We start from the raw sequence: 26,118 nt of genomic DNA, 5'->3' as shown, positions 1-26,118 counted from the left end.
GCTGTTAATGTTAGGCCTAATAGCCCTCCTCAGGGCTAATCCTGCGAGCTCCTCAGGTCATCGGAAGAGCTTTCAGGGCAGCACCAACTCCTATTTAGATTAGGATAGAACCCTGAGGACGTTGATGATTAGGATAGAACCCTGAGGACGTTGATGATTAGGGTCACCGCATGTTGGCACTCAGTGATTGCTTACAGTCTCTGCCCACACGGAAATTCATGATCTGAGTGAAAATGCCCAGCTTTGTTTAACATTTTGGAGTGGTGAACTTGACCAAGCTGTGCCAATGGGTCACTGATTGCTCCACATTTGTGAATGAATGAGGACAACTGCAAGGGTCAGCTTCTTAGAGGCTGAGGCAGGGGGATGATGAGTTTGGCCAACCTGGCTCTGGAAAAGGACAAGGGCACATCTCACAAACACAGGCCAGGGAGAAAGGAGGAAAAGAAGCCATAAAATGAAATTGCTTCCTTGAGTTGAGCCAAAGTGGGTTATCTCATAATCAAGAGTGTGTGTATTGAGGTGGGTGGTGGACCGCCAGCCTGAAGACCTGAGTGCTGGGAGGAGAGAATGCACAACAGAAAACTGTAGTGTGCAGCTCCCTCACAGGTGCGCGCACGCGCGCGCACACACACACAGCAAATGTTGATAAAAATTCAAATAAGAGTGTATCAAATGAATCAATTTATCCATGTCTTCTAAAGCTTTTTCAAACGTGGATTTAAATAGCCTACCAGTATTTGGGCCACATGAACCAGTATCACTTTCACAAGAAACTGGTGCTTGTTGCTAAATAATTTCTATGTTGCTCTGGCAGCTTCAGCTCCTGTGTCCTGAGGCATTGATTGTTTTGTCTTCTGGAGTCAGCGCTGACTGGAGGTAAAATGTGCGGTTCTCACCCTTGGAAGTAGCTGTGCAGGTTGGGGTGTGGCTCACTGGTAGAGTGCTGTCCTTAGCTCATGTAGGTTCAGTCCCCAGCCAAAATAATAACAATAATAATAAGTACATTAGCTTTAATAAACATGTGGACGTTGAGAGGAAGTAAGTACAGAAGCTACCATGCTGACATGTATGTTGGTGAGAGACGTGTGCTTGTTTTCCTTCTGGCTGTGCCCCGTTTCCCTACAAAAGAACTTGAGTTTAAATGTGAACAAATGTTTGTGCAAATACCTCATTACAGGAAGCCAAAACGGTGGGATCTCAACAAGACATCACTGTATTGTCCCACTTCGATGTTTGTCTTGACCTATTAAATACACTGTTGATTACTATTATGCTACCAGGTATGCTTTGCTGGAAATGTACATTTATGTTAATAGTTTAACGATTTAGTTACATTGCTGTTGTGGGGGGGGGTGCATGCGTGAGCAAACGTGTCTGTACGTATGCGTGTGCGTGTACTCAGTATAGCTTTATTCTAAAAGTACCGTGTCAGGTCTTTCTAGTTTCACTTTAAGTTCCCGTGTTATTTGACCATCTCCCCGCCCCCCCCCCCCCATACACTGAACTTCAGTGTTCTGAATGTCTAACCTAACTCCAGAACTGCATCCATACACTGAACTTCAGTGTTCTGAATGTGTACCTTGTCTGTTTTAATCTGAATTGGCTTTCCCACCCAAAACATCTCCAATTACCTTACCCCCACCCACATTCATTTATTTATTTAGGGTTTTATAGCCCAGACTGGCCTCAAAATTGATGGTAACCCTCCTCCCTGAGCCTCCAGAAGGCTGGAATTACATTTGTCTGTTAACTCCACCTTGTAAAAGAAATTTTTTTTCTGTAGGGAAGATTTGAGTGTATATAAACCAAACTCAAAACTTGTTTTCATGGAACCTTACCAAATATTGGTAGAAAGTCTCAAGTGAATAGCAGGGTGTGTGGGTTTGGTCTGAGTGCCCTCAGGCCGTCGGCTCTGGGGTGTGGACCCCCTGCACAGAAGTCCTCTCCGGGCATTGAAACAGTTTGGAAGCAGGGTGCTGACAGCTATTGTCTGGGCTCTCCATCTGAGAACGAGGATCAGAGTCTGCTGTGGTGCTGTGTGGGTCGAGTTCAAGTCACTCAGGACTGCGCCCAGAACTTAGTAAATGCCAGCATCAGATGCTTTTCAAAACTTTTATTTATTTATTTATTTATTATGTATACAATATTCTGTTTGTGTGTATGCCTGCCGGCCAGAAGAGGGCAAAAGACCCCATTACAGATGGTTATGAGCCACCATGTGGTTACTGGGAATTGAACTCAGGACCTCTGGAAGAGCAGGTAATGCTCTTAACCTCTGAGCCAACTCTCTAGCCCCCTTTTCGAAACTTTTTACACTTTGCCTTACGTGTAAAAAGCAGTCCGCTTTAGTTCTTGTGGCGACTTAAGTTTCTTCAACAAAGAAGTGGGTCCTCCAGCTTCGCTCCAGTTCCAAGGAAGAGATGACTGGGTTCCCAAGAAAAGGAAAGTAAACAAACGGAGGGGAAACCCAGTAACTGAGCTCCAGAAGGATCGTGCTTTGGCCAGTTATGTATGCTCTTTTCCTCAAAGCACTTCTGTCTGTGGAACAGTTGTTTGAAGGAGGGTGGCGGAATCTGCTCCCCAAAAGAGGAAGCCAATGGGACCGAGAAGCTGGGCTCGGTGACTGATCCATGCCCGCAGCCTCAGTGTAGGGAGGTATGGAGCAGGGGATTGAGTTGAAACCTGGGCTACAAAGACTGCCTCAGTTAATCAATTAAAGCCTTTGGAATCCCAAAGTGTCACTTTTCAGTGCTGAGAAATCCAAGAGCAAATGTGATTTTTGTTTATTTTTTTATAATCATAAAGAGCAAACCTAAGGTATTGGGATGCCATCAGAGCACGTTGGTGGCAGTGAGACACCTTTCAGGTGCGATAAGGGCGAGTTACAGACCGGTGCTCCTCTTGTCTTCTGCCTCCTACAGTCAGACGAGGCCACCCATGCGTAGGCCTGTGTGCTTCCCCATGGAAGAGCACAAAGTAGCTCTGGGCTTCTTCCTGCCGATGTTCTCTTAGTATTGAGAACTTTGGAAGTGACTGGGTCAGGAGCTCCCCCAGAAGGAAGCCTGAAACTTGGGAGAAGCTGCGCCAGTGTGTCCCTCCAAGTCTTACGGCTGATGTGAGCGGTGCCTTCCGTGGACCTAACATTACAAGCCCAGCTCCCGGTGCTGCGAGTGTGTGTGTGTGTGTGTGTGTGTGTGTGTTAATTCATCCACTTAGCAGGAGATACTAAGGTCTTCTGTAGGGCAGGGTAGTCATCAGACTTAGAGACTAAAGTTGCTGAAAATGAGTGTTGACAGTTTTATTTTAGCTTCTTCAAAAATATGGTTGTTTTGTCTACTAATGACCAAATCTGCAGCTTCTTTTTTAAGAAGGTGTTCAGGAGAAGGATAATGCAAGATGGGGTGGGGTAGGGGTAGATCTCCTGCGTGGAAGTCAACTCTGACTTTGCCTTGCGTGTTTATTGTGTGACCATAGTCACTCATCTGTAAACTGTCTAGTAATACCCCCTGCCTGGCAGGAACCTAGCACAGGAAACCATGCCCCAGTACATAAGAGAGGCTATAGGACCTCCATGGAAGCCATTGGGAGGCCCTAAGAAGAGATAGCAGACTTAGCAGCAGCCAGCACCTGGTTTTGAGGCTGTCTTTGAGCCCATTATCCTGGCATGGCTTTTGTGTGAGGCCTGCCTGTGGCCGGGACACAGCACGCTCTCATAGGTCCTTGCCTGCTAATGCCGTTCCTTTGCCCTCTGGATCTCAAGACACCATGGCTACTGACACGGCTGGCTTCTGGACAGGTGTATCAAAGAGCTTGTTAACTTTTTCCTGACAGTTTTCCCTCTCCAGTAGGAATGTTTTCTTCAGTTTGTAAAGCTCCTTTTTCAGAAGCATGGGTCGTCTACACAGACACATAGTTTGAACTTTACAAGAAACCTTGAAAGACACCCCCCCCCAAGCATTATCAGATCGTGCATATCAAGATGCAGAATTCCCAGATAATGACCAAGTTAGTGTAAGGAGCTTAAACAGCACAGGCAGGACTATCTTTGTGTGTCTTGACTCAATAGCATGCTTATCTTCAAATACATTTATCCTTGCCTTGGGCCAGCAATGTACGCGCGGTTCCATTTTGTTGGAGAGGTGAAGTCTGGGGGGTGAGGGCAAAGAACTATGCTAAAGTGTAGCTTACTTGATATTTTGTTGGTTTTCTTTCTTTTTAACTTTACAAAACAGGTCTTAACCTTTTCGTAGTAAAATAAACTGATTTGTAAGGGTGATTTAGACTATCTGGTGGAGTGTGTGAACTGCTCATTTCTGCTAAAATGGCCACAGTCAAGTTTCTTGTTCGATGGAGTTCATTTAACCCCCACATCTCTAGAAGCCATACTCGGAGAGGAAATCTGGAAAACATAAAGGTTCACCCTAGGAACGTTCTTGGTTCTGCATTGGTTGAGGGGATGAGTATGCCTGCATTCCTTTAGTGGCCTGGCATGAGGACACAGTGGCAATGAAGTGTCTTGTTTTCAACATGTAACATGAAACCTTGCAAAGCCTCTTGTCTGTTTCCCAGGCCAGCCATGTTGGCACTAGAACTTTTCCCTTCTGGTTTGGAGGGTTTGGGCGAAACCACGATGGAAACATCGCTCTCCTCTTGCCATTACCACAGGATTAAACGGTAAAGCTGAGCAGGGTCCGCGTCTCTTAGAAGCACTGTTCTTTGTGTGCACATTTGCTCCTTCTCTGTAACATACGGGGTACACTTCAGTAAAAACCGACTGGAGCCCTCAGCACGTGACCTCGTGTATCCTAAAGTGTTAAGACCCCCAACACACACAAGTTTGGAGTTTTTGTGGTGTGTTTTTTTTTTTTTTATTGAGTCAAAATGGTATAATAGGATATGCTAGAGTTACAAGTCCCCTTCCACCCCAGAAAGAAAAGCTCAATTCTCATTCCATGGAAAAATCTGTGCAGGCTTGGTAAGAGCCCTTGGCAACTCTCCAAGCCAGCTGTCCTTGGTATGGAGCCTTGGCTGATGGCACGTGAGCACAGTGGATCATTTGGTAGTTCTGTTCCTACACTTGCAGCCACTGAAGAAGAGAAGCGAGGGAGGACACCTGGGTTCTCATGCCTCAGACCAGGAGTATCATTCGTGACGACAGCTGAGTCATAAGGCCCCACATAACTGCAAAACACTACGGGGTCACCTCCAGTAACTCGACAAATGACCTGTTTCTGCGCGTAGTCTTTGCTTTGGAAAGTCAGCTTCAGATACATACATAGTATCATACATAGGGTCACCACAAATCATATATAATCTCCTGTACATAGGATTGTGACTTCCTAGATTTGGGGAGCACATAAGAACTCAGTGGAAAACTGACCTAGAGGACCCTGACGTCATCATTAACAGTAATTGTACACACTAGCAGGGTAATGAAACGTATGCCTCTTACGTCTGGGACCTTAGAGCATCTAGATCTTTGTAAATACATAATGGGCTCTCATAAGTTTGGCACCCCTCCCCATGGTGACCATGAAATTGCTCCTGTGTTTTAATGTCTAGTTGCCATCTACATGCTAACACATCACTTATCCTCTAGTGATTGCAAAATTGGGTGTCTGGTATGTTTCATAATATTCCATCCATCAAGCTCCAAACTGATCCCCAACTCTAGATGGAAACTCCTGGAGACCCGTGCCTCAGCGTGGGGACAAGCTGAAGCTGCCACCCAGGTCCATGCTGTGCTCTTTTTTTTTTTTAATTTATGTTTTTTGTCTTGTTGGTTTTGTTTGTTTTTTTTAGGTATGAGTGCTGTGTCTGTATGAATGCCTGCATACCAGAAGAGGGCATCAGATCTCCCTAGAGATGGTTGTGAGCCACCATGCCGTTGCTGGGAGTTGAACTCAGGACCTCTGGAAGAGCAGCCAGTGCTCTTAACCACTGAGCCTTCTCTCTAGCCCCATGCTATGTTCTTTAAGAAAGGATTTGCAGGGGCTGGAGAGATGGCTCAGAGGTTAAGAGCATTGCCTGCTCTTTCAAAGGTCCTGAGTTCAATTCCCAGCAACCACATGGTAGCTCAGAACCATCTGTAATGGGGTATGGTGCCCTCTTCTGGCCTGCAGGCATAAACACAGAATATTGTATACATATTAAATAAATAAATAAAAAACAAAGGACACTTTAAATTGTGTCAATCTGTTTAAAAAAAAAAGGAAGAAAGGATTCGCAGGAATAGATGTTACCTGTGTATGAGACACTGACTTGACCACAGCGAACTAGAGTTATGCCCATTTTGTAGGTCTGAGCAGGAGGGATGCAGGTCTAGTCTGCTCATAGCATGGCAGCAGGAGCTGAGCTAATCTGGGCATGGGGACCACATAGTTCAACTGCTTTAAATAATGAGCACCAGTCTCTGTAAGCATCTTTCTTTTCAACACAAAGGTAATTATGTCTGCCATGGTTGTTCATGCCTTTAATCCCAACACTGGGCAGGCAGAGGCATGCAAACTTCTGGGTTAAAGGCCAGCCTGGTCTACAAACTTAGTTCCAGGATAGCCAGGGCTGTTACACAGAGAAACCCTGTCTTGAGAGCAGGGGGAAGTATTATATTCTCAGAAGTTTTCAAATGTGAGTCTTACTGTTTTATTTATCTTGTGTTTGAGATACCTTAAGATCCCCAGCACACTGTTTAGAAACTGTTGATGTGACAAATGTGCCCCAGACTTTATTCAGAACTCATTATGACGAGAAAAAATCACAACTGATTTTTGCAGAAAAGCAATTTTATTGCAAAGTTTAAAGGATACATTTCTATTTCTTAACCATTTGTGTGTGTGTGCCTACGCCCCACCCTCCCCTCCATTGGGAAGTTAATGAACTCAGCATTAGAGGCAGAACCCCCCCTCCCCCCCATTACCTTTCACGATCATCATCTTCCTCAGTTACCTCAACAGTCACTTCCATGAGGACAGATGTGGGCAGAAGCATCCTCCCTTGCCCCCACCATGCCCCTGCTTGGTCTAGAGAGGGTCATGGCCAAGATGCTGCAGGAAACCTGAGTGTCCAGCCATCGTGTGTCCCAGCCGTTTCTGCCCCCTCACCACTTGGAGTTGCACTCACAGCGGTTCACTAACTGATACCAGCAAAGCCACCAGCAAAGCCAGATGTGGCCCCAGGACTGAATGGCGTCTGCAGGAGGGCCGAGTGGGGCTTGCCTCACTGCTGCTGATCATCTGACCAGAGACTGAAGCCCCGGGCATATGGACACAATTCACCAGACTTGTCTGGATTTTCACATATTTCATTTCCCAAGTCAGAAAAGACTTCTACTTGCTAACGAGGGTTTTCAAACCTTGATCTCTGCAAAAGGCAAGATCCTCAGAACTGTGTGGTCTGCTAAGCACTTTACCCCTGCGTTCAAGGCCTTGCAGAACGGTATCCCAACCCATGGCCCATTCCATGTCCAGCACTACTCAGCCATCCTCCCTTCATCTAAGAAGGGTGTGTTGCCCCAGAATTGCGTGTGCTACTTCCCTGACCGTCGTGAATGACTCTTCCTTCTTCCTGAACCCGAGAGAATGTCTGTCTGTAAACCTCGGAAGGAGTGACTGCTGGCACAATCTGTTCTGTACCCACCACCTGGGCAGAAACCGCTAAGTGGCTGGGCGCAGGATGCAGCCTAGAGGGTGCGGAATACTGCACCAGACTTGGTCCCAGCCACGTTCCTCACAGCCTGGACCCTTTTGGACCGATACTCCAGAGATCCCCGGTATCCTCTCTACCTAGTCAAGCGTTAGTGCTAGCAAGATCCAGGAGCCCGAGCACGCCTTCCACCTTTGCTGGCCACGCCCCGGGCCCTGCGCGACCGGCCCGTAGACCCCGCAGTCTCCAACGGGGCGCAGCTTTTCTAAGTTTGCAGCGCCATCTGGTGGCCTGCAGTGCTCACTGCAGGTCCCCGGAGCCTTTCTGGGACGCCTTGTTGGGGCAGATCTGAAGCTTGAGCCAGCACAGATCTACCTGGATTCAAACTCCCACCCACAGCTCCCCTACCGTGTGAGCTAGCTTCAGTCTAGGAAAGCATGCCTGACTCACGTCTCTCTAAACGTGCTCCTTTTTTTCTCACTGAAATAGAACAATTGTTTTTCAATATATATATATATTTAAAATGTGTATTAAATTAGAAAAATAGTTTCTTCCATGCACCACAGTTGGTAACACATCCACAGGATTAAGTCCAAAACCTTAAATTAACCTGATGACCTCAGTTCTCTCTCTCTCTCTCTCTCTCTCTCTCTCTCTCTCTCTCTCCCCCATCCCTTCCTCCTCCCTCTGTCCCTTCCTTCCCTTCACTTTTTCCCTTTCTCCCTCCCTCTCTCCATCCCTCCCTCCCTTACTTAGTAAAGACCTACATTTGAAAATATGAACTTCCTTATCTCATGCTTTACACTTTTTAATATCTGCTCACCCCAGAGAGAGAAACAGCCTCGGCAGAGCCCAAGGTGATGAAGGGGTCATTAGACTCCCAGTTACTTTCAGCTCCACTCCTGGTTCAAAGGAGCCTGGCTCTTGCTTTACCTAGGCCGCCTAACCGAGCAGATGGTGTTTGCTGCAATGCACTCCCTCCTTTTTGCCATAGAAGCACACGGGGCTAACCACTGAGCTTAAGCGAAGTCATGTTACACGTGTGTGCCTCCTGGGCCTGACAGTTAACGGTACTGTGAGAATAAAACATGCCTAGCCACAGTGCAGAGTTCTGACGCCAGGTCTCTGGGCCTGTCTCTAGCGCTACACAAGGACATTCCTAAACGGATCCCCAACCTCACAGTGTTGCCGATCCAGCCACGCAGAGCTGTCGGGGAGGCAGCCACCTCCGCGCTTAGTTAGACACAGAAGAGGATGTGCCTATGAGACAGCAGGGGCCTCGGAGCGCCCAGGCAGGAGACAGCTTCCCCAGACTCTAAGTAACCCATTCTTCTTGGTTCGAAGTAAGCTTCTTGTTTGTGCACAGTAAAAAACAACCCAATTATGTGTTGAAAACTGATGGGAAGGGGCTGTAACTCAGAAGTGGGTAGAGCACTCGCCCCGTATGTCCAAGATCTGCCCTACATACGAAAGCACACACAGAAACACCGCTGCTGCACGTCTGTAATTCCAGCGCTGCCGAGGTGGAGGCAGGAGGATCAGGAATTCACCGTCAGCCTGGGCTACCCGCCACCCTATCTCAACACTAGCAATTATTAGGATTATACAGGAAAGTATAAAAGAAGAAATGAGCTGTTCCTATAACCTGCCTCCAGTCATCCTGAGTCAAGGCCTTTCTGAAGATGCTTGCCCCGAGCCCCAGGAAGAGTTTGTGTTTGTGTGTGCATGTATTCTCATGTGAGTACACACGAGGGCTTGGAGCCCACAGGACACCCTGGGCTGTTCCTCAGATGCTGTCTGTCTTGGCTTTTGAGACAGGGTGCCACAAAGCTCTTGTAATCACCAAGTGGGCGAGGCTGACTGGCTACCAAGAGACCACCTGTCACCTGCCTTTGCTTCTCTGGTGCTGAGATTACAAGCACCTGCTGCCATGTCTGGCCTTGGTCGGGGACAGGAGTCTGAGACAGGGTCTGACTACACAGCGTTGGCTGGCCTGGAATTTGCTATGTAAACCAAATTGGCTTTGAATTCACAGATATCCACCTTCCTCTGCCTCCGGAGTTCTGGGATGAAAAGTGTGCTCAACTATGCCCAGCTATGGCTTGTTTTCTTTATTTTGTCTTAACATGGGTTCTAGGAGGATCGAACTTGGTCCATCGTGCCTTTAAGGCAGGTGCTCTACTAACTAAAACCACCAGCCCCTATGAGAGGTGCATTCTCACCACTTGCTTGGCCCTGGCACCCGGGAAAATGTCCCCTCTGCCCTTCCTCCGGCCTGTCACTCCAGAGTCGGAATAATTTGTTGCAATGCTGCTTCCCTGCTTTTCTATTTAGCAGCTTGTTTTGATACTCAAGAAGCCTGTAAAGGAACCCTCAGTGAGCATGCTAGAGTATCAGCAGTGCCAATTGCTAGCCAAACTGGGGCCAATACTGCCCCGCCTGTGACCTCTGTCACCTCCCTGTGCACAGAATCATCTGACTAACTCAGCACCTAAGGGGAAGGAATGCCAGTGGTCAGCCTAACTCTTTTTGTTGTTGTTGTTTTGTTTTTCAATACAGGGTTTCTCTGTTTACACATGGCTGTCTTGCTGGAACTTGTTCCGTGGACCACGTTGGCCTTGAACTCAGAGATTCGCCTGGTTCTGCCTCCCAAGTGCTGGGATTAAGGGCTTGTGCCACCATGTGCAGCTGTCAGTCTAACTCTTATCTCCTTCCCTGCAGATGTGAAAAAGAGTTTCAAAAGCTCATGTATGCTTCCGGCAGTTGGCCTGCAGACAGGTGAAAGCCTGCTGGTGCTCAGAAAGCAGCAGACTGCAGAGAAGAGGGGGGAATGTTCCAGGATATTCAATCACACTGTGAATTCCAAGTTTGTGTTTGTGTTAATAAATCAACCTTGGGTTGGTGCGAGAGAATTGTCTGTATTCTGTCAATCATGTTTTAAATAAACGCTGATTGGCCAAGCAGGAAGTATAGGCGGGTCAATCAGACAGGAAGTAGAGGTGGAGCAATGAGAAAAGGAGAATGCTGGGAAGGAGGAAGCCCATTCCTCAGCAGTCCTGTGCAGACCACCAAGGAAGCAGGATGTGATCTGCATCACCAAAAAAGGTACTGAGCCACGTGGCTAACATAGATAAAAATAATGGGTTAATATAAGTTATGAGAGCTAATACAAAGCCTGAGCTGATGGGACAATCAGCTTCTCATTACTATAGACTTCTGTGTAACTTCTTTGGGGCTTACCAGCTGTGGGAACTGGGCAGGACAGAAACCCCAACAAGCAGGCCCTCATGTTACATTGGGTCAGAAGGTGGAGCCAGCAACTGGTTGAGAGAAAATAATCATAGAGTCAGAGGGAGTCTGGAAGATGGGTAGAGAGGCACACAGGAAGTAGTGGGAAGGGACTTTGAGGATGGCAGAGTGAAAGAACAGTTTCTGAGATGCTGACAAAGAAGGAAGGTCAGCTAGTTCCTCATCAACCTTTCTGAGCTAGTAGGTTTTCACCCCAGCCTCTGACTCCTGGGTCTTATTGCTAAAGAGAACAATAGAGATGTAGCTAGAACTACATCTAGTGGCAGTAGCAGGAGGCAGATCTGACAGGATGGAGAAGTCATGCTGGGTTGCTGCCAGAGACAGAACTAGTAACTGTGGAGCTGCAATTACTGGCTCAAACAGCAATAAATTCAGGTGTTGCTACTGTGCCGACAGAAAAACAGTAGGGGGAAAAAAACCAACAAAAACAGGGAACAAACAAAACAATACCCTTCCTTAAAAGGTAACATAAAAGATAGGACCACACTCTGGAAGAAAAAAAAGACTTTGATGAACTGTTAAAATATAGCACATGTGTGGTGTAAATGCATTTGTTGCTGACGGAACACAAGGCGGGGCGCAGTGGGGCTGACAGCCTTGGGGCCCCCTGGATTCTGGGCTGCTCCCCTGTAAGATTTCTTCAATGCCTGAGTCTGTTCTGTCATGGTTGTGCGCAGTTCCCCTCTGCTCCTGGGTCTTTCTCCCGGTCCACACAAGTTTCTGTGAAGTTGCCTCTGAGGTGGGATGGAGTCTCCTCAAGCCCAGTTCCAGCAGTGCCAATAACCAGGCAGGACAGCCTGGGGCATCTAGGTTCTTAAAGTTGAGCTAGGCACTTCACGGTTTCTGATTTCACGGGTCATCACCTATGCGGGGGTAGGTGATGTGGCTTAGCTACTTGTGCATTCCCCATCCCTGGAAGTAGCCCCTGCCCCATACTCCTGTGACCCCCAGAAACACACATGCTCACTAAGACACCAAGATGAAATTTCCTTCGGTCTGCCGTTGGTGCCCTATCTGATACAAACAGGAGTTTGTTCACCGTTTCCTTGGAAAAGTCCCACAGGGTGCTCCCACCGGCACCGAGAGAACCCAAACAGAGTTTGGGAGGGGTGGGTGCTGAAACAGTCAACTGAGGTCCATCTGTAAGGGTACAGTGTCTGCAGGGACCATCCTTTTGATAGGTTGTATGGGACAGTGTGCTGTTGATGAGGGGTGGTTGCCTGCTCCCTGCAATGGGTGATGGGATGGCTAACCAAGCGTGAGCCATCCGAAACTGGATCTTCCTCGAGAGATTGCCGGTGTGGCCGTGGTCCTCTACATCAGCAGTTCTCGATCTTCCCAACACTGCAACCCTTTAGTAGCGTTCCTTGGGTTGTGGTGACCCCCACAACCAATAAAGTTATTTCGTTGTTCCTTCATAACTGTAATTTTGTTATGAATCCTAATGTAAACATTGTCAGTGCAGGAGAAGCAGAGAGACTAAGTAATAAAACTCATCCCTCCTCGAGACAAGAGCTGCATAGCCTGAGGAGACTCGATCCCTGCTGGACTGGTTCACCCAGCAATTGGTACTTACTACTCAGGGCTAAGGTCCCTATGACTACCAGGCATTGGAGCAGTGGAGGGAATTAAACCTGAGGGAGGCCTTTGATTCCCAGTTCCCTAGGCCTGACTGATTCAGCAGGGCCCTTGAACTTGGTAAGGGGCTTTAGAAGTCTTACTGAAGCCCCAAGGGGTGTGTGTGTGTGGGGGGGGTTAAGCTGCAGAAAAACTGAGAGCTTCTGGAAAATCTGTACGATTTAGACAGACATGGAAATTAGACTTGTAAAACGCTAAATCAAAGGGAGTTGAAGGGACAAAGCAGACAGGGGTGTCTGTCTGTCTGAGTTCTCAACAGCAGGTGTGGCATGGCTGATAGGGAACCCGAATAATGTGCTTGGGACCTTCTGGAAGGCTTGAGCAATGGGAGAAATAAATGGCAAAGCAGTACAGGCGGACGGTAAGCCTGACTCAGTGGTCAGCAGTTATTTCCAGAGTAAGAAGAGTAAGCGTTATTTCTCCCGTGTGAAGTATAGTGGGGACAGATTGTTCAGCCTGAGGTCCTTTTAGCCGCTAGGTGTGGTTGATGGCAATGTGGCAAGAGCCATGCTGCTGGCTGGGAGCCTGTCAAAAACTCAGGAACCGGCTCTAGAGAGAAACAGAGCAAACAAGAGTACGGCCCCGAGCTAGGCTGAGTAGCACTCGCTGGACAGCTAGGACCATGGGGGATGGGGAGATGCTCAGTGACCCCAGGGCGGCGGCAGCTCCCTAGGAGAGGGAGGCCAAGTGGCTTATGGGAGAAGACTGTGGATGATGAGGCAAGGGGTGGGGCTAAAGGGGGTAGAGTCTCATCCAAGGCTTTCATACCCAATGCTGCTCTTTTGACCAAACAACTGATACAAGTGATGCCCTCTTCCCAGCTGCTCGTTAAAGACCCTTCACCGGAGGCTCTTCTGCTTAGTCATTTAAAAGCCTGAAATCTGCTCATTTGCTTCGACTGTCTTTTAACAACTGCTGTATCTTCTCTTTAATGAGTGTGTGTGGACCAGAGGTCTACGTCAGATGTCTTCCTCAATCACTTTCCACCTTATCTTTTGAGACAGGGCCTCTCACTGAATAGGGAGCTTGCCAATTTGGTTCACGAGCTGCCAGGGAACTTCAGGGATGCCCAGTGCCAGGACTGGGGGAGCCCTCTTCATCATTCCACTTGAAGCATGTATGAGGCTCTGTAAGGGCATCCTGGGAGGGGCTGGGTTTCTGATTGAGTGTTAGCAGCGGCCACTGCTGCAGTGTGAGTCTTTATGCTGGCACCAGGTCAACCACTTCCATCTTACTTCCAAAACGGGGCTAGTGGATGCATTTATATCTCTCAGGAAACCAATCCCACTTAGTTTAGTATCTCTTGGAAACTTAGGAGCACACCACAAACTGACTTTAGAGATGTGAAGCTCACTGATGTGTGCATGTGCAGAGAGAACACAAGGAGAAAAGTAAAGCCACTGTAATTTATTGCTGTCTATGCTGTCCGGGGTCGCTGTACTGTTAAGTAGCTACAAAGTGCAGCACCTCCTTTATTTCCCTTTAAATGCCATCTTACTGCAGGCACCTAAAGCAACGGCAGCAGCTACAAAATGGTGTCTGAGTAATTCTGAGTTCAGAACAAGATCTGTGTACAGGCGGAATAAAAAGATGTTCAATTACTAGTGTGCTGTGTAACCGGAACAAAACGTCTTCAAGGGGAGTTTCATGTAAACCTTAAGAGAGATGTGACTCACAGAGACCAACAGTAAGTCCTTGTTTCCTTTGACAGTTTAGTGAGGTGGTCTGTGTTCTTGCAAACAATTTACAAAGTACAAGAAACGTTGCATGTGGGCCCTAGGCATAAAATATTTCATTTCCTTCCATAAGGAGTAGCAGTGGGGCAGGGAACCCAGCGGGCACCCTGCTCTTTCCCAAAGATGTACAACCCAGAATGGCAGGAGATGCCTGGCAGCAAGCCACCCATAACAACTCTTTTTGGTTGTTGAAAATACAAGCACATTCTCACACCCCTCCCTGGCTGTGATTCCACCCAAGTTGGTGGGAGACAAGCCCTCGGCCTCTTGCGTAGTTTCCCCTTAGAATTATGTACAGGATGCCTACAGGTACAGTACAAACTAGTATGAAATCAATGGTGGTCTGCGCTCCCAGACATGATCCTGTGGTTAAATAAATAGACCACGTTGATTGTGAAGATTGATTCCAAGTTAAGAAGACTCAGAAGCATTTGCATCCGTAACTGCAGAAACAGACTTCTCGATGGCTGGGGTGGAGTCGCCGGCTCTGTCCTCAACAGTGGCGGGGACCTTGGAAGCAGGGGCCGTCACATCCACAGTGAGTGAGGAGGCAGCCTCTGCTTTTGCAGTAGTCATGACAGGGTCAGAAGGTGGGCCCGTGGCAGGAAGGGAAGACAGCGGCTCCCCAGCGCTGGCTGCAGAAGAGCCCTCGGGAACCAAAGGGAATGGCGGGAGAAACTCGGACGGCAAGGGGAGAGGTGCAATGCCAGCTAAGTTTCGGGGAGGCAAGGAGGGAAGAGGTGGCAAACCTAGGACAGAAACAGCAGAGATCACATATCCTCCCAGCACCCAGCATGCTGCTATCAAGCACCTCTCTCTATGCCTCATCTGGAACCTGAAGCTGAGGAGGGACCACGAGCCACAGCCTCCGCTAACCTCTAGCTAGGGCCAAAGTTCCGATTGCCAAGCTTCTCTTGCTGAGTCCCACACTTAGGCATCTGCTGATGGGAGGACAGGTCCTCCCAGAAGGAAAGCAGCACCCATAGCATTTGAGGAGCTGGCTGGCTGTGAGACAGGCAAGGTGCCAAGTCCAGTTATAGCTAACAGGAAGGAGCCATGGAGGAGCATGGTAGCCACCCCGCACCCGGGGAGGTCCTGAGACTGACAACTATTTATGCTGTTCTTAGTGGGATCGTCTGGAGATTTTCAAAGCAGGAAGAGCTAAGAGAAGGCAGACTGAATAGTGTCTGTCCATGGCAGGAGAGTCATAGACTTTTCCTCCCCTCTTCTTCATATAAAACAGGATGCTGATTAGAAGTGGCTGAAATCTGCTAACTCCTGCGCTTAGCTTGCTGCATTTAAGACAGCGGGGACCACAAATCCAGGCGCCAGGGAGGAGCAGTGTGGTGTGGTGAGCATGACTAGGGTTCTCTGGGCCCCTTTCTTCAGTCTGGCTGAGAATGTGTTGAGCTGATGAGTACACAGATGGTGAGAATTGCAAATCTGCCGGAAGTGTGACAGTGACAACCAATATTGAGTGCAGTGGGATGCATCACTGCAGTGTCACCAATACTTATTGAGTGGGATGCATCGCTGCAGGGTCACCAATACTTAGTGAGTGGGATGCATCGCTGCAGGGTCACCAATACTTAGTGCAGTGGGATGCACCACTGCAGGGTCACCAATACTTAGTGCAGTGGGATGCACCACTGCAGTGCCACAAATGGGCAGTCATCGGGTCGTCAGCAGGAGCAGACAGGGTGCTGCTGTTTCCTTTTCACCTGGACATAAAGTCTGAGTCCCACCGGTTGGCAGCCAGACTTCTCAGTCACCACTACAAGCACCTGTCAACAACAGACTACTTAGCTGGCAGGGGAGTGCAGACTCGTGGTTGAGCACTTGAGAGGCTGCGATGGGAAGACGATCCGTTTGACGCTAGCCTAGACCAGTCCCAGAAAAATGAAAAAGAATGGGCCTCGACTGCACAGCATAGGCACCAGGCAGCACTCCCTGTGGCTGTGGCCTTAAGCAGGCAGGAAAAAGCGGGACTCGGGCACCTCTAGCAGGTGACCCACACCACATCATCAGATTCAGCCACAGTGCCACTCCACTGACCCTTCTGTGACAGCCTGTCTGCGGCCAAACCTGTCAGGCTGTAGAGAGAGAAGGGGAGGCAGTGGCTGACTCACAGACTTCTGTTTTCCTCCTCTTCATGAAAAGATGAATACTGATTACAAGAAGCTGAAATCTGCTAAGCTGATTTGCTCTAGTGGAAAAGACTGAGCTGGAGGCCTCGCTTTCCTGAAGAGTTTTTATTAGTGAAATCCTAGGAGGGTAAGGCAGGCAACATACCCGGGTTTCCGAGCTCCGGCAAGGTGACCCCTGGCATGATGTGCGGAGCAGGGAGGTTGAAGTTGGGGAGGCTGGGGAGGTTGGAGAGGTTAGGCAGCCCTCCTGTCAAAGGCATCAGACCTGAACAGAGGGGAAGAAAGAACACACAGTAAACTGTTTGCCTGGGAAGAAGACGGCTCCTCACATGCTGATAAAAGTACTCCTCCCTCTTCAGCTTCACTTCCTGTGTGGTGGCTTCCCATCAGAGTACACACGCAACAGCTAACTGTCACATAACTCAGCATGTTCTGGTATCTAAGTGATTACTCAGCATATTCTGGTATCTAAGTGATTGTGAAAGCAGCAAAGGTTAAGAACAAGTAGCAGATGCTCCTACACCCTGGAAAAGAGGGATGCTGCCCAGTAGTCCAGAACCTGGAGAGAGTCCACCAGCAACCACGCAGGAAGCACAGCTGGATCTTCCTTTGATGGCAGATGTTTACTGTCTCTGGCTTTCTTTCACATGTGTACTCATTGAAACCGACATTTGCAAAAGCAGGAATGAACACCCCCAGGGTGATCAACTCAAGTCCACACACTAAGAGCTCACCATGCTGCCCCATCACTCTGTGCGCATGTGCAGCTCAAGGCTGACCACACCTGCACATGGACAACTGCAGCTCTAATCTGAGGCCCTGACAACACACACTCATCACTGAGGTGACAGCTCACTGGTAACAGCCAGACAGTGGGACTTGGTCTGCATCAGAAATATTAAGGAGAACCTTTTTAACACTTGAGCCATTCAAGACCTAAATAAGGAGTCTTCTCAGCCAGGGCAACTGCAAGAACAGCCATGAGGAAGCTCTGAGTGCAGGCGGGAGGTGAGATGGCAGAGAATACCAGGCAGACTGGTACCTGCCTCCTGGACTGCTGAGGAGAGCAAATACCATCACTGAGCATGTCTTTAGACTGCTGCTTACTTGGTAATGTAGTAGCTGGGTTCACTGGTGGCACAGAAGCAAGAGACTGGTTTACTTGCGGCAACAATGGTACAGTTGGTACACCTAAAATAAAACACATTAAAATAATTTTAAGCCATTTTTTCTGCCAGAAAATAAACAGACCATATACAAGGGGACATTGTCCAGTCCTTCACCATGATCAAGACCCAACCACTGGCTGTGTCCTTTGTTGTGTCACCCTTCAGAGCGACCCACCAATGTACAGCCCTGACAGACACCTTAGTCACAGCTAAGGATAAGATCACTGGACAGGATGTCTGCCACTGACCTGAGATGGGCTAGATCCACAGTGGGCTCATGCAAACATGGGGCTGCCAGAGAGCCCTACGCCCTGGGTCTCAGTGAATGAGGACAATGGCAGACATGTCTAAGCAGACAAAAAGACACTTGGACTTCCTACTCAGGCCAGCACATCTGTCTGTACCAAGAGTGGCTCATGGTAATAGACTCCACGTACAAGGGATCCTTGGGACCCACTACTGTCTTTACCACCTACTCAAGTGGGAGGCTTTCTGATGTCAAAATAATAGTAATACACGTTGAACACCCTTAATTAATATCCAAAGTCTGAGGTAATTCCAAATATGAGGCTTTTTCAGAGCCATCATGACTCTGCAAGTGGAAAATGCCACAGTTGACCTCACGTAAGGAATGGAAATCAAAACCCAGGCACCTAAAACTACAGTACAGAACGATCTTCAAGCTACATGTTTGTGTTCAGAACAAATGCACTTGTGTTCGGCTCATGACATCTGCTGAGTGTTGCAGGTAGAGGCGGTACCCGAGCTGCCATGCTGGGCCGGTTTCTGTTTAAACAGGCAGCAGGGATGAACTGTGCCTAAAGGATGAGCCACCATATGCAGCTATCTTATTTACTGTATATGAAGTCTTTCCTGAAGAAACTGGAGACATGCAAGCAAGGAAGGAGGGGCAAGGAGAAGAGAGAAAGAAAGTAAAGAAGAAGAAAAACCCTAGCCACAGCACTGGCAAGAAAGAGTTCTAGGAGCCCAAGATGCATAACTCGAGTGTTGGAAACGGCTCTCTCCTAGACCACACTATTACCAGAGTGCCTGTTAAGTGCTAACATATAATAGCGATGCTTTAACAACTTTATGTTTCTGTCTTAAACCTTGGCTCTAAGAAAATTAAAATAGGGGCTAGAGGGATGGCTCAGTGGTTAGGAGAACCTGTTGCTGTTGCAGAGGACCTGGGTTTGGTTCCCAGCATCCATGGTAGCTCATAATCGTCTGTAACTCTAGTTCCTCTTCTGACTTCCAAGGGTACCAGCAACATGTGTGGTGCACAGACACACACGAAGGCAAAACATCCAACACATTAAAAAAAAGAAAATAGCCTAGATTTGTTTCAAATTCTATTTGCTAATAAAATCTTTCATACTGCATTTCTTTCATTTTAAAGGATAAATCCATTCTTTGTATCAAAAAATAACTGGCTGTACCTAAGCCAGGAATTATGGTCTAGGGCCACAAATAGGCTTCACTGGGTCTGACAGCTAGGCATGGAGGTGCATGCCTTTAATCCCAGCAGGAGGCAAAGGCAGGAGGATCTCTGTGAGTTCAAGGCCAGCCTGGTCTACAGAAAGAGTTCCAGGTCAGCCAAGTCTACACAGAGAACCCTGTCTCAAAAAAACAAAACAAAACACCAACCCAAAAACTACAACACACTTTTCTATGTCCATAGTTACTATGTGAAATTCTAGAGAACAAGCAGAAAACAGAATGGAAAACAATCTAACAGGACACTGCTTCTGACAGAGCCAAGGTGCTAACACTTTAGTCTCAGAAATTCACATTCTCAGTGGTGAAAACTTTTGTAGTGCCTTTTTAAACTGACTCAACAGTGAAAATGCCAGTTCCTCTCAGTCTTTTATGAGCGAGTATTGCTTCATTCACGGTCATCTCTGTAGTATCCAGAAGGCCAGGTCTTTGCAGTGCCAGCTCCAGGGATCTCGGTGCAGATGTCAAACACAGTACTGGCTCAACAGCAGGGTGACAAGGAAGAAGTAAAAGTGAGGTGTCATCTTTTTCCTAAGTTATTCGAACTAGGTAATAATTACTCAGCCACAGAAGGGCCGGCTGACCTACTATTACCAAACGATTCAGGAATAACTAGAAGGTCGTCTGAGGGACCTAAGTAGTCACTACAGCCAGAAAGAACTCACATGTTAGGTGGGAAACAAACCCTTGCCATGTGTCTGTTGACACGGATATCTGACTGCACACCCTACAAACCTCCTGGAGAGCATGGGGACTGGGCACCTAGGGAGCAGATCCTAGATGCAAACTGAGAAAAGCTGTGGGTGACTTGTATGGCATGGGAATTCTCTCCAAAAAATTGTTAGAGTCACTGAACCAAAAGACCAGCGTCAGGTAGAACAGAATAAAGACATGGAGGGACCCAGGTGTATGTCCTGAGAAATAAAAAGCATCTCTTCACACCCCATGTCTACCCATGTTGAACTGAGCAGATGTGGAGGTAACGCAGCCCAGGCTCCACCATGCAGAGGGTAGTGGGATGCTAGTCTGTGCGAGTGCACATCCTGATTCGTGGGGTTTTACGGACAGGTGCTGTCTGCTGATGCAGAGCACGTGGTCCTGCTTCTTAAGGTCTATGAAACTAGCCTGAGACGAAGAGGCTACCAACAGGTCCAGCTCTACATACCCGTACTGAGAACACTGCTGACCGCTGGTGGAGATGAGCTAATAGAAAGGCCAGACAGACTCTGCTCAATTCCTGCAGTTCCTGGTGGTGACAAAGACGGGGGACTAACTGAGGACAGCTGGACCTAGTGGAAAAACAAACACAGGTCGGAGGGGTTTACTTAGGAATTAGTTGAGAGACCAGTTGGAAATCTTAACCCCATGATTCCTTTCTCCATCTCAAGATGTGTAGCTCCTCGATGTATTATTCACTCTTCTCTCGCTGACCACACTGCTACCTTCCAGGAATCCGGACTCTAGATACTTCAGAGTCCCGGTATTCAGAGTCAGGTCTAGTTTTCTCGTGACTCTCTGCATTCTCACACTGCATTCTGCCCTTTCCCTGGCCGCCACCTGACACTATGCTTCTGACCCTAACCCCTCTAGCAGTAGGCCCCAGTTAGGGGGTGGAAGAGCGGGCAGGAGACGGGAACACGGAACTACCTGGGCTCTGGCATGGGGAGATGGGGAGTAAGGAAAGGAGGAACTGCTCATGGCTGCCCCTCCTCTGGAACTGCAGAAGGGGAATTGAGCACTGTGGCAGGGTCTGGAGACAGCAACAAGGGCAGTGAGGACTTGCAGACAACCTGAGTTTGGTTCCCCTGCCACACACATGCCAGGAAGTTCACAGCTGCATGTAAGTCCATCTCCAAGGCCTCCAATATTCTCTTCTGGCCTCTTTGGGCATTCACACGTATGTATGCACAAACACACATACTTACACACACACACACACACACACACACACACACACACACACACACACACACACACAAAACCAATCTTAACCCTGCCTTTACATCTTCTTCTCAGGTGTGCGATTTTTATGTGTTGACAAGAGAGGTGACCACATGGGATGGATTCCTAAAGAAGCAGTTAAAAGCCCTGCAGGCACACGATCCCTTATAATTTCATCACCTTTCACTGGCTAACTTGCCCTCTATGCTGACGCTCTAAATCTGCACACCAGTCCTCTGAAGTCCAGGAGCACATACTCAGCCTCCCTCCAGTTGTACAGAGACCTCAAATTCAGCATGATGCTTAGTGCCTATCTCCTCACTGCCTGCCTCAACTAGCGCCACCACCACATGCTTCCACACAGGAACGACCACATAGAAAATGATCTCACCTCCGTAAACCCATCCTTAAGAGGAGTACCAGGTGTGCCGGTCACTTGTCCTGGAAGGGAAATTTTCTTTCCTTCCTCAAACGGGCGTGTAGGTATCCGGTGCAAATAACCATAGCCGATGCCGCATCCAAGGCTGAAACATTTTCTTATTGTTATAAAATACAACTTGCATTTCCTTGTAGTTTTAAAACATATAAGCTCATGCATTTCCTCCCCCTCGAGTTTTCTTTTTTCTTTTTTTTGAGACATGGTGCCATGTAGTCTGGACTCCTGCTCCTCCTCATCCTGTACACATCCATATTTCCATTCTGTCATCTTCCCAGAAGTCTCTAGGGTCCACCTATACATAACACCATGTCTACCCAGACACTACTCTTAGTTCCTATTTTTCTCCAAACATTTACTACCATTCAACACATGGTATGTTAACTGTTTACTGTCTGTCCCTCTCAATAGACTATGAAGGCCTGCAGTGACAGAGCCCTTCCTTTAAATTGCCTTAACAGTCCTGGCACTAGGCAGACACCTAATAATTACCTGCTGCAAAATCACAGGCTTGCCTGCCCACCGAAGAGCTCTAAACATGCCCACGTGATGCCATCATTTGAGAGTGTAGCACAAGCCACATAAGTATATTTGATGCCAATTTCTCCTAATTTTTCTGCCCACTGGCACCAGAGGCATCTTTCTAAAAAGACAGGAGCACTCTGCTGCTTTGCAGTCTGTCTCGTTTCTTCCTCCTCCTCTGGGGGAATTCCTGCTGTCTCTGCAATGCTGAGGGGACTATCAAGCAACACTCTATTCTGACAATCCAATAGAGCAGGGATGACCAAAGTCAGCTGATCAAGTTCTACCCAGAGCTGAAAATCTTGGAAGTGACAAAACCTGAAAATCAGCTCATTCTTTCACCAGTGGGATGCTGGAGATGCTTTACGTTCTGCTTTTCTATAGCTGTGTCCTGTGTGCTAATCCACATGGCCATACACTTACTATGGTGACAGCTCTCCACACCGCGGAATCAATGAACGTTTACTTACATGGTTGACACAGCCCCAGACCTCAAAGTAAGCCAAATCTAGATCAGTGAGTTTAAGTCCTTTGACAGGAGGGTTCCAATCTATGTTTCCACCCGATCTCTTACCTCCCAAAGCAGCTGGCCCTTCCAGAGCCACCAGGCATGGAAACCTCTCTCTCCTCTGCTAAGGCATATATGGTATCTCTGGACCCCACCACTACCAAAAACTGGTGGACCAAGCAACAGCCAGCTTCAGGTCTTCCTTACCTAACTCTGATTTTCACAGGGGTGCTTTACATTTCAAAACTACACTTCCATTTTCTCTTACCATCAAAGCTACATTTTTTTTTCCTCAAATTTAGAGGAAGAAACATTAAGTAATCTATATTGATCAATGATAGCCTTTTGGGTATAATTACATTTTAAAGCAAATTATTGTTGTTATTGTTTGTTTTTTTACTTTTGCTGGGGAATAGTCTTTGATGGGAGCAAAAGGGTCAAGCTATGTAGTCAGGTTGGTCTTGAACTCGCAACCCTGCTATGTCAATTTCTGAGCACTGTGGTGGACACCAACAGGCTGGCTTACAAGGTGCCTGCTAGTCAAAATAACTAGGTGACGACAGAGAAAGAGCTGGCAGCAACAGCAAGATACTGCTGCAAACTCAGGAGAGGCTCAAGATGAACAGCAGCTGAGTAACACACAGTTAGCTTCCGAGGAAGGAAGGAAAGGAGGCAGAGATACTCTGTGTACAAATGCAGAACACAACAGAGAAAATGCCTAAAAGGCACTGTCTAGAGAGATGCCCATAAAAGGTATTAAAGTACATTTAAAAAGTCTTCAGAGAAAAGGAACGATAGATAGCCAGATGTTGTAAATATGAACACAGTGGTGTACAGTCAATGTCACTAAACAAGAAAGAACATGTAATGTCCTTTGCAGCTGAGCTTCACTGTCTCCAAACCTTTCCTTCCCTTTGCTCACCAAGTACTCTTGCGGCACTAATCTGACCAGGCTATTCTTCCATACTGTGATGTTAGTTCTAACTGTCAACTTGACACTGCAAAGAGTTTCAATGAGGGACTGTCCAGATCAGGCTGGCCTGTGGGCATGTTTGTGGGATTGTCTAGATTGTTAACTGATGTAGGAGTTAACCCAGCCCACTGTGGGCAGCACCATGCTTTGGGTTGGGCCCCAGACCGTGTAAGAACAGAGAAAGCTAGCTTAGCGTCAAGCACGCACACATTCATTTATGTTCTCTCTGCTACGGGGGTGTGTGACTTAATGTCTCAAATTCCTGCCACCATGGCCTCCCCAGAGTGATGGGCTGTAACCTGCTATGGTCTCCCCATAAGCTGCCCTCCATCAGGGCAGTTTAAGACAGTGAGAGGAAGAGAGATAAAACACAGGAGCAGAGGGTGCTCCTGTACTGTGAAGTGAACTCTGCCACCCAATGCACACAGAAGCCTCTTTGCAAATTAGTTTATATGAGGCAATCTTAAAGTGGACTAAAACACATTTTTTTTTTTTGAAACTGAGTCTTATGTGGTCCAGAATGATTCTGAACTTGCGATCCTTCTGCCTCTACTTCCTGAGTGCTGGAATTAAAGGCATGTGAGCAACATCTAGTTTTATGCAGCGCTCTATGCCAGGGCTCTGTGCTCGCTAGGCAAGCAATCTACCAGCTGAGCTACATCCCAAGCCCCTGCTGTGGGTCAATTATGAATGCCCTGAGAAGATCTCATTTCTGGGTGTGTGCAAGCCTGGACCGTGGCTAGTGATAACATGATCAAGGGCTGCTGCAGACAGGCTGGATACGGAGAAGATACTCCATCTCACTGCTCTTGAGTTACAATGTACAATTCTGGTGGCAAATTCAGCTCAACACATTTAACTTAAGAACCTTAGGTAGGGAGATAAAAATACTGTGAGCATATGGAGCCCATATGGAGCCAGGAAACCACACAAACTGAGCAGGGGTGAGCACATGTGTAGTTTCCAAACCCTGCCTAAGGTTTTTTGTAATTATGACTTACACTCAGGAATTCTCAAATGAGAAAGGAGTTAGTTAGCTCTGAGGTCAGGACCGGAAAACAAGACAGACGGCTACAGCATGGGTCCTACGCTCTCTAGGTGTGGGCTTTAGAAAATAAATTACTAATTCCAATATTCTACAGCAGTTCTTTCTTTTAATGAGTTCTAAAAGAAATCAAGATGTTATTTGAAAATAAAAGCATTCTTTTATTCCTAAAGATTTATTTACCTATTATGTATACAGTGTTCTGCTGGCATGGACACCTGCACACCTGGAGGGGGCACCAGATCTCATGACAGACAGCTGTGAGATACCATGAGGTTGCTGGGAATTGAACTTAGGAACTCAAGGCAGCCAGTGGTGCTCTTAACCTCTGACCTCTCTCCAGCCTTAAAAGCATTCTTTTACAATAAGGTAAAATAAAAGCTGCGGCTATCTGACCGCTAGGGTGAGCAGCCACAGTTTCTCTGAGGATGACCTTACCTGCCTTCCCCACCCCACGCCGAGTTTGGTGTGATGATCACTTCTCGACAGTTGTCAGTGTCCGTGTTGTACACGTAGAGCTTAAGGGGCTTCGCTTCGTGTGTCTCAATGAGGCTGAACAGGTCTTCGGACTGCACACAGTCAAGAGAAAAAACTTGAAGGTATTGTAGCTGGGGACAGTGGGTCTCAAAATTTGGCTCCTATCAGAATCGGCTGAGAAACTTCCTAAAATAAATCAACTTCTAAACCCTACTTTTGACATGGACATCACTATTTAATACAAAATGACCTAACAGAGGCTAATTTAATGTACATATTAATTCAAGCAAGTCCACTAGATGCCAGGCCTCAGGCCAGTCCCAAAAGCCCTTATCAGTGTTCTTACTACGAATCTTCAGGTTCTGCAGATTCTGCGTTGCGTGTTCTGGTTACTCAGGTTTGGGTGAACTTCACTAGTGGAGAGACAAGGAAAAGGACCTGAGCAACACAGCTGAGCTGAGGGACCTCTGCAGCACTGCCATAACTGAGTGACAAGTCCAAGCGATGGGGTGAAACCATGTTCCTTAGCAATGAGTCAGGTCACACTTCCTCTCTGCTGTGTGTGTTCAGGAACTTCACATGCTTTGCATTTAGAGTTAAAATTTCTGTCTTTGCTGATTATGATACTTCATGCCTGAGGGTATTAAATGGAACATAGATCTGGAAGTTGTCTCCTTATGTGTAGCTGTGAGGGGAACATCACGTGGTCATTGCACAGGTTCTCTACCTCGCATGTTTCCTGACTAAGCGGTGTTCTAATTACCTCATTCATGACAGTATCTGCTCCGATGATGTAATCGCTGTGAGGTCTAAGTCCTGCCAGTGCTGCTGGGGAGTTTGACTCCACTTCCTAGGATGGCACAGACACAGCCCAACTCAACACATAGAAAGTGATAATCCTCCAAGTCTTATAGAGACGGCTCGTAATTACAGTGACCAAAGAACCCCCAATATTCCCACATTAGAGATAATGTCAAATTTAAGAAACTAGAGAATACATGTATTTTAAATTTCCAACAACGAAAATTAGGTAATATTTAATAATTAAAATATTTCTATCACTGTCTGCATTATTG

General features: G+C 47.4%; 1 protein-coding gene across 1 annotated transcript in view; it reads right to left on the bottom strand.

Annotated features, from left to right (window-relative positions):
• Positions 1-13,978: 13,978 nt before the first annotated feature.
• Positions 13,979-26,118, bottom strand: part of Gorasp2 (golgi reassembly stacking protein 2) — a 28,392-nt gene continuing 16,252 nt past the window's right edge. The window contains exons 4-10 of the mRNA XM_005346543.3: positions 25,806-25,892; positions 25,004-25,134; positions 21,473-21,605; positions 20,306-20,429; positions 17,582-17,665; positions 16,620-16,739; positions 13,979-15,076 (exon numbers count right to left, since the gene is read on the bottom strand). Of these exons, the coding sequence (XP_005346600.1) occupies positions 14,739-15,076; positions 16,620-16,739; positions 17,582-17,665; positions 20,306-20,429; positions 21,473-21,605; positions 25,004-25,134; positions 25,806-25,892 (1,017 nt within the window). The 3' untranslated portion in view covers positions 13,979-14,738. The remainder of the gene's footprint in view (positions 15,077-16,619; positions 16,740-17,581; positions 17,666-20,305; positions 20,430-21,472; positions 21,606-25,003; positions 25,135-25,805; positions 25,893-26,118) is intronic.

The sequence above is a fragment of the Microtus ochrogaster genome, chromosome 4, assembly GCF_000317375.1.
Source record: "Microtus ochrogaster isolate Prairie Vole_2 chromosome 4, MicOch1.0, whole genome shotgun sequence".
Lineage (NCBI taxonomy): Eukaryota > Metazoa > Chordata > Mammalia > Rodentia > Cricetidae > Microtus > Microtus ochrogaster.
The sequence above is the reverse complement of the archived record's forward strand: the minus strand, read 5'-3'. Positions and strand labels throughout refer to the sequence as shown.